At 43.8% G+C, this 7,817-nt stretch overlaps 1 protein-coding gene across 1 annotated transcript; it reads left to right on the top strand.

Annotated features, from left to right (window-relative positions):
* Positions 1 to 105: 105 nt before the first annotated feature.
* Positions 106 to 5,841, top strand: MRPL32 (mitochondrial ribosomal protein L32). The gene is made up of 3 exons (XM_084621267.1): positions 106 to 266; positions 4,061 to 4,245; positions 5,195 to 5,841. Exons 1-3 carry the CDS (start codon positions 161 to 163, stop codon positions 5,447 to 5,449), a joined length of 546 nt encoding a protein of 181 aa, XP_084477393.1. The 5' UTR covers positions 106 to 160; the 3' UTR covers positions 5,450 to 5,841.
* Positions 5,842 to 7,817: the final 1,976 nt, after the last annotated feature.

Raw genomic sequence — 7,817 nt, 5'->3', positions numbered from 1 at the left:
CGGTGGGGAGGGGTGCGCAGGGAACGCTGGGAAGGGTAGTCCTACGCCCTGGAGCCTGGCGAGCGGGGGAGGGGGAGGAGTTAGGGACTTACTTTCCCAGGCTGCTCCGCGGCCTCGCCCAAGACCAGGCGGCCTCTCTGTCTGCGCCGCGAAGGGGAAGATGGCGGCGCTCGTGGTTTTCTGGTCTCCGGCTCGCCGGCTTATGCGGCGCTGCTGGGGGCAGCTGGAGCGGAGCCTCCTGCGGGGGCTGCCCAGCCCCCCCTGGGGTAGGTAAAGCCCGGGCGGTGTTTCAGCCCGTTGCGTCGGCTCCCCCGCGCCAGGCTCCCGGTATCGGCGGGGAGAGAACTGGGCACTGCCCCCTTCAGAGGTGCAGGCTCCTGAAGCTGCCCTGCCTGGGCTGGGCGCCTCCCGCCCGCAGTCCCGAGCTCCCCGTTTGCAGGCGCTGACCGATCCCACACCCCCCCCCCCCCGACCGGGCATTATCGTCCCTGCCTCACCGATGGGGAGCTGAGGCACCGCCAGAGCAAGTGGCTTCCCTCGGGAAGCCTGTGGTAGAGCCAGAACGGACCCATTTCCTCTGAGCCTCGGTCCAGTAGCTTAGTAAGACCATTTCCCAGTCCCTGTTCCCTCGCAGTGCGGGCTGGATGCCTGTCTGATCAGAAAGATGGGATTTCTAACCAGCAGCGGGGGGCAGTTCTGGAACAGCCTTCCAAGGGGAGCAGTGAGGACAAAATAACATAGTGGGATTCAGTGCTGAGCTTGATAAGTTCATGGAGGGGATGGTGTGAGGAATCATAGAATATCAGGGTTGGAAGGGACCCCAGAAGGTCATCTAGTCCAACCCCCTGCTTGAAGCAGGACCAATTCCCAGTTAAATCATCCCAGCCAGGGCTTTGTCAAGCCTGACCTTAAAAACCTCTAAGGAATAAATTGGTTAGTCTCTAAGGTGCCACAAGTCCTCCTTTTCTCTAAGGAAGGAGATTCTACCACCTCCCTAGGTAACGCATTCCAGTGTTTCACCACCCTCCTAGTGAAAAAGTTTTTCCTAATATCCAATCTAAACCTCCCCCACTGCAACTTGAGACCATTACTCCTCGTTCTGTCATCTGCTACCATTGAGAACAGTCTAGAGCCATCCTCTTTGGAACCCCCTTTCAGGTAGTTGAAAGCAGCTATCAAATCCCCCCTCATTCTTCTCTTCTGCAGGCTAAACAATCCCAGCTCCCTCAGCCTCTCCTCATAACTCATGTGTTCCAGACCCCTAATCATTTTTGTTGCCCTTCGCTGGACTCTCTCCAATTTTTCCACATCCTTCTTGTAGTGTGGGGCCCAAAACTGGACACAGTACTCCAGATGAGGCCTCACCAGTGTCGAATAGAGGGGAACGATCACGTCCCTCGATCTGCTCGCTATGCCCCTACTTATACATCCCAAAATGCCATTGGCCTTCTTGGCAACAAGGGCACACTGCTGACTCATATCCAGCTTCTCGTCCACTGTCACCCCTAGGTCCTTTTCCGCAGAACTGCTGCCTAGCCGTTCGGTCCCTAGTCTGTAGCGGTGCATTGGATTCTTCCATCCTAAGGGCAGGACCCTGCACTTATCCTTATTGAACCTCATCAGATTTCTTTTGGCCCAATCCTCCAATTTATCTAGGTCCTTCTGTATCCTATCCCTCCCCTCCAGTGTATCTACCACTCCTCCCAGTTTAGTATCATCCGCAAATTTGCTGAGAGTGCAATCCACACCATCCTCCAGATCATTTATGAAGATATTGAACAAAACCGGCCCCAGGACCGACCCTTGGGGCACTCCACTTGATACCGGCTGCCAACTAGACATGGAGCCATTGATCACTACCCGTTGAGCCCGACAATCTCGCCAGCTTTCTACCCACCTTATAGTGCATTCATCCAGCCCATACTTCCTTAACTTGCTGACAAGAATACTGTGGGAGACCGTGTCAAAAGCTTTGCTAAAGACAAGAAACAATACATCCACTGCTTTCCCTTCATCCACAGAACCAGTAATCTCGTCATAAAAGGCGATTAGATTAGTCAGGCATGACCTTCCCTTGGTGAATCCATGCTGACTGTTCCTGATCACTTTCCTCTCATGCAAGTGCTTCAGGATTGATTCTTTGAGGACCTGCTCCATGATTTTTCCATGGACTGAGGTGAGGCTGACTGGCCTGTAGTTCCCAGGATCCTCCTTCTTCCCTTTTTTAAAGATTGGCACTACATTAGCCTTTTTCCAGTCATCCGGGACTTCCCCGGTTCGCCACGAGTTTTCAAAGATAATGGCCAATGGCTCTGCAATCACAGCCACCAATTCCTTTAGCACTCTCGGATGCAACTCGTCCAGCCCCATGGACTTGTGCACGTCCAGCTTTTCTAAATAGTCCCTAACTACCTCTATCTCCACAGAGGGCTGGCCATCTCTTCCCCATTTTGTGATGCCCAGCGCAGCAGTCTGGGAGCTGACCTTGTTAGTGAAAACAGAGGCAAAAAAAGCATTGAGTACATTAGCTTTTTCCACATCCTCTGTCACTAGGTTGCCTCCCTCATTCAGTAAGGGGTCCACACTTTCCTTGGCTTTCTTCTTGTTGCCAACATACCTGAAGAAACCCTTCTTGTTACTCTTGACATCTCTGGCTAGCAGCAGCTCCAGGTGCGATTTGGCCCTCCTGATACCATTCCTACATGCCCGAGCAATATTTTTATACTCTTCCCTGGTCATATGTCCAACCTTCCACTTCTTGTAAGCTTCTTTTTTATGTTTAAGATCCGCTAGGATTTCACCATTAAGCCAAGCTGGTCGCCTGCCATATTTACTATTCTTTTGACTCATCGGGATGGTTTGTCCCTGTAACCTCAACAGGGATTCCTTGAAATACAGCCAGCTCTCCTGGACTCCTTTCCCCTTCAAGTTAGTCCCCCAGAGGATCCTGGCCATCCGTTCCCTGAGGGAGTCGAAGTCTGCTTTTCTGAAGTCCAGGGTCCGTATCCTGCTGCTTACCTTTCTTCCCTGCGTCAGGAGGGAGACTGCCTACAAGGGCAGGTAGCTGATCTGTGACTGCTAGCAGCAGCTGTGATGAGACACTAGATGGGCATGGTTCTGAATTACAACAGAGAAGTCTTAAGTGTCTGGCTGGTGGGTCTTGTCCACATGCTCGGTCTAACTCATCACCATATTTGGGGTCAGGTAGGAATTTCCCCCTGGGTCAGATTGCAGACACCTGCGGGTGGGTGAGTGTTGCCTTCCTCTGCAGTATGGGACACAGGTCACTTGCAGGTTTCATGGTGGATTCTCTGTAATTTGGAGTCTTCAAATCATGATTTGAGGCGTTCAGTAACTCAGCCAGAGGTTATGGGTCTATTACAGGAGTGACTGGGTGAGGTTCTGTGGCCTGCAATGTGCAGGAGGTCAGACTAGATGATCACAGTGTTCCCTTCTGACCTTGAAGTCTATGAGTCTATAAATCCAACCATGGAGACTATTGACATCTGAAAGACTGGATGAGGTCAGTTTACAAGCATGTGTAACCACCCCCATTTTCCTCAACAGAATTGAACCTAGGGAAGAACTAGGCTGTATGGTGGTAGTTGTGTGTGAATAGGAATCTTAACTGTACTTTTTGTGAATTTTGTAGGTTTGTGGCTTGTATTTTCTTGCGGTGCTACAGTTTTTTTCAGAGATAAATAGGGAGACTTAAAGTTAATGTTTCCTGGTTTTCTAATGTTAGAGTTTAGAAGTCCAATTTTCCAGAAGGATATGGGAAAAGAAGGGTATTGTTGCATAGCAGAAATCTGAACTGTATGTTAATGAAGTTTTTTGTAATTTAATTCAATTTTTGTATAGTCCCTGGCTATTCTACCTCTTTTTATAACCTTACAAGTTTAACGTTTATTAAGTTGAGGTCAGCAGAGCCATGCTTATGTCAATTGCACTATTTTAGTTCGATGAACCATTTAACATATTTTTAAAGCATTGGGTTCGATGAACTGAACTCAGTAGGTGTAGGCTATTTCTGATGCATTTTTTTTCTTGTTTTCTGAAGCACCAGCATTGGCTGTTCAGGCTCCAGCCACTCTTCCTGATCCACTGGAAGATATAAGGGAAGAAAGTAACAAGGCTCCAAACTTTTTAGATAGCATCTTTTGGATGGCAGCTCCCAAGAAGAGACGTACTATTGAGGTGAACCGCTGCAGACGAAGAAACCCTAGTAAACTTATAAAACTCAAGGTAATCGGTCAGATTTCTATTGGCTTTCCCATCTCATTCATTGCAAATAACTGTTTTTAAATAATGCACAACATGTTTATAAAACATTTACTTTGTGCTCATCATTTTCTAAAGCTCAAAAAAGATAATATTCCTTGATGGTGAGAACACCTTGAAAAACCTCTGTGGAAATTCTCTATAAATATATTTAAAATATTTATGCCACTGAAAGTACATTCTAAATGATACAGTCAAAATATGCAACCTTAAACTACATTTTAAAATAAGAGTACAGTTGAGATCCAATATATGAAATCTACCTCTCAGTTTGAGTGAAATGCCTAAATATCCTGCACATCAAGATGAGCTTGTGTGTTTTGGAGCCCTGGAAACATTACCAGGCATAATACTTTAGCCACTGACTTCAAAAGTACTTCTTGTGTTAGTAAACATTTGTCCCAGTGGTCATTTTGTAGTATCAAGTCCTTAACTTTTGGCATGAGTATCTAGAAATTTTGCAAATTAATGAGAGAACAAAACCCCAAAACACAAAGTTGATTCACTTAGTTTGGTACGTGGTTAGTTCTTAATTTTATATTTGATGCTATACAAATAAATGCAACCATGATACATTTTTAAAGCCTTTGTAATATGAAATTGCACTATAGTTCTCTACCACTAAATCTTTTGCTTTTAAGTTTTTTTTAAGTGGGGAGAGATGCCAGGTTCTTTTTTTATTGTGATGACTAGTAGGCTTGTATATCTGTAACATTTGAATTTGCATGGAAGTATTACATGTGGTTGCTTGTAGGAAAATCATATATCTCACAAAAATTGAAAAGCGATTTAATGGAACAAATAGCTATTGCTCATTACCTTCACCCCAGCATCTCTTAGCTTTTTATGAAGTTCTTCCCTGTTTGTCCCAACTTCTTCACTTCTAAACTTTCCTTGTTTTGTTATCTTTTAGACAAATATAGATGTTTGTCCTAAATGTGGCAATCTGAAACAGAAGCATGTCCTTTGTGGCTATTGTTACAAAAAAGTTAAAATGGAAACTGGTCTCATAAGGATCCAAATAAAGGAAAAGGAAGCAGGGCCACTTAATGCTCCCGCTGTAGAGACTGTAGTCTTATATGAGGGAGAGAAGCCCACAGAACGAGATGAAGGCAAGCGGATCATTGAAAGAAACAGAAAACGTCCAAGCTGGTTCACACAGAATTGATTCCACGGAACTATAGAACTCCATGTTGTCAAAAACAGTTGATACTGCAGGAAAGAAGAAAATGTTTATCAAGAACATTCAGTTTTTTAGTTCATTTAATGCTAAGATGGGAAGCTGTCACCTTTTGGAAAACCTATTTCAAAAGCATTTCCTTTATGTGGGATTGAATGTCATTGCCATGTGTGGCAGTGGGAAACATCTGAATGTAATAGCATCGTAGTTGTAAAAAGAGAGAGAAAATCAGGAACAATTTTATGCTGAGGTATACGCTTATTGCACGTTAAGTGCAACATTGCTTTAATGCTATACTACTGTAAATTTAATGATTTTTATGTAATGAAATAACGTAAAGTACATTCACAGCTGTAAAATAAAGTATATTAAGTTCTGTAGGGAGAGCTATTTCTTTCTTTTTTTTTCTTATTTATTTATGTATTTATTTAACTGCTACTCTGAAAAAGTTGTCTGGCTTTTCAAAATTCTTTTGATTAGATGCCAAGAATATTAACGGAGAAAAATCAACTTTAACAATGTATGGGGAGCAGGGGTGATTTTCAAGTTGGGTCTCTATGAAATGGAATTGTTTGAGCTGGGAATTTCATTGAGTGTTTAGAGCAAGTCATCTAACATCTCTGTTTCACAAGATGTGAAATAGAAACTTATCTTGGAGGAATATTATGTGGCTGTTAGTCATTGTAAAGTACTTTAGAATCCTTGGATGAAAGCACAAACATTAATATTAAGTATACTCACTGGAAACATATTTTGTAAGGACATTAGCAAATGGTAGGCCACAGCCATAAGAATTGATCAGGAAAGCCACAGCTGATTGATCTATAGTTGTCCCAGTTAACCAGGTTCCAACTGTTTTGAGGGCCAATCTGCATTCTCCATGCTGAACTTTTTTGGGGTGGGAGAAGAGAGTACTTTGCAGTGCATATGATGCATGTCTCAGGCTGTTACTCTCTGCAAGGAGAATGCGTTAACTTTATGTTAACTTATGTTTTTTGGGCCATGAATGGGCTTCTACCCTAGCTGATGACCTCTAAACCCAATGGACTGGGATGAGGACAGGTGTAAGGATGGGATATCCTCAAGTCAGATCATCCAGACTGACTTGCAACCCTCAGGCCAGAGAAGGAATGAGTAATGATGGAGGTGAGCCAGCAGTCACTTAGCATGGCCCTATTCAGGCCAGAAATTACTTGAATCCTTTCTTTTGTGTCCAGCCTAAAACCACTCCAAATCCCACCAGATCTTTGACTCTCTAGCCACAGATGAAGCCAAAGAACTGTGGAATTACGAGAGTGCAACACAGAATGGAAGATTTTTTTTTTCGTGCCAAAGATGGAAGGGACGATAACATGGAAATGGGGGGGGGGGGGGAAGAGGAAGGGGATAGGGTGGAGAAAGTGATTAAATTTTTTTTTTCCCCCCTTTGAGGGGAGGTACAGATTAATTTGGGGGAGGGATCAGAAGAGTGAGTTTGTTTTGCCTGTCAGTAGGATTTTTAGGCCACTCATGTACAGAGCCTAGAGTTACACCTTGCTATATTTTTGAGTGATGCAATGTAATGGACAGAGAGGTGTTGCAATAACCTGCTGAACAGAAATGGGAGCTGTGACAAAGTTCGAAAATCTCATATAGATAATACATCACTATCTAGAAGTTGTATTTGTGCAAAGTTCTGTAGTGGTTTGGAAGTATTTTATTGTGGGGGGGGATCTAAAATGCTTGTCGTTTGGTGCTTCTAATAATTCAGGTGTATTTTTGAGTCACCGCAGTAGCTCATGTTTGGCAGAGGTGAATTACAATATGCAGAGAGGGCTCCTGCAAGATCCTTATGTATATTGTATGGCAAGAGCTGATGGTAATTGAAACAAAATGCACTTATTTAAAGCACTAGGTGGCAGAGGAGCTCTAGATTTATGGCGCATGATAAATAGTAGCTGAAGATACTTCTGACTGATACAGACCTGGAAAAAGAGCTCTGTGTAAACTCGAAAGTTTGTCTCTCTCACCAACAGAAGTTGGTCCAATAAAAGATATTATCTCTCCCACCTTGTCTCTAATACCCTGGGATCACAACAACTCTACATAATACAGTCAAAGGCAGCTTTAAAAAATACATATCTGTAGAAGTGATAGATGTGTAGATAGACAATTTGATAACTACAAAAGAAAAATACAATAGTTGTCATTGAACACAAGCTTATCTACAGTAGTTCACTGTTTTGTGTCAACTCAATTAGGCCTATGCCAAGAAACTTTAATGCCTGGGCCTCTGCATTTGTATATACTTCTGCTTACTACTGGATGGATTATGAAAACTGATCTTGTATTTCAGTTTCCCCTACTACTTTTTTTT

This window comes from Lepidochelys olivacea, assembly GCF_965140295.1.
Source record: "Lepidochelys olivacea isolate rLepOli2 genome assembly, chromosome: 2".
Taxonomy (NCBI): Eukaryota; Metazoa; Chordata; order Testudines; family Cheloniidae; genus Lepidochelys; species Lepidochelys olivacea.
This window is presented reverse-complemented; position numbering and strand designations above follow the sequence as displayed.

What these genes read in the sequence shown, in the direction of transcription:
- MRPL32 (XM_084621267.1), top strand. Translation starts at nt 161, where the DNA reads ATGGCGGCGCTCGTGGTTTTCTGGTCTCCGGCTCGCCGGCTTATGCGG. An exon ending in GCTGCCCAGCCCCCCCTGGG is followed by an intron (nt 267 to 4,060) that starts GTAGGTAAAGCC and finishes TGTTTTCTGAAG; the next exon opens with CACCAGCATTGGCTGTTCAG. An exon ending in GTAAACTTATAAAACTCAAG is followed by an intron (nt 4,246 to 5,194) that starts GTAATCGGTCAG and finishes GTTATCTTTTAG; the next exon opens with ACAAATATAGATGTTTGTCC.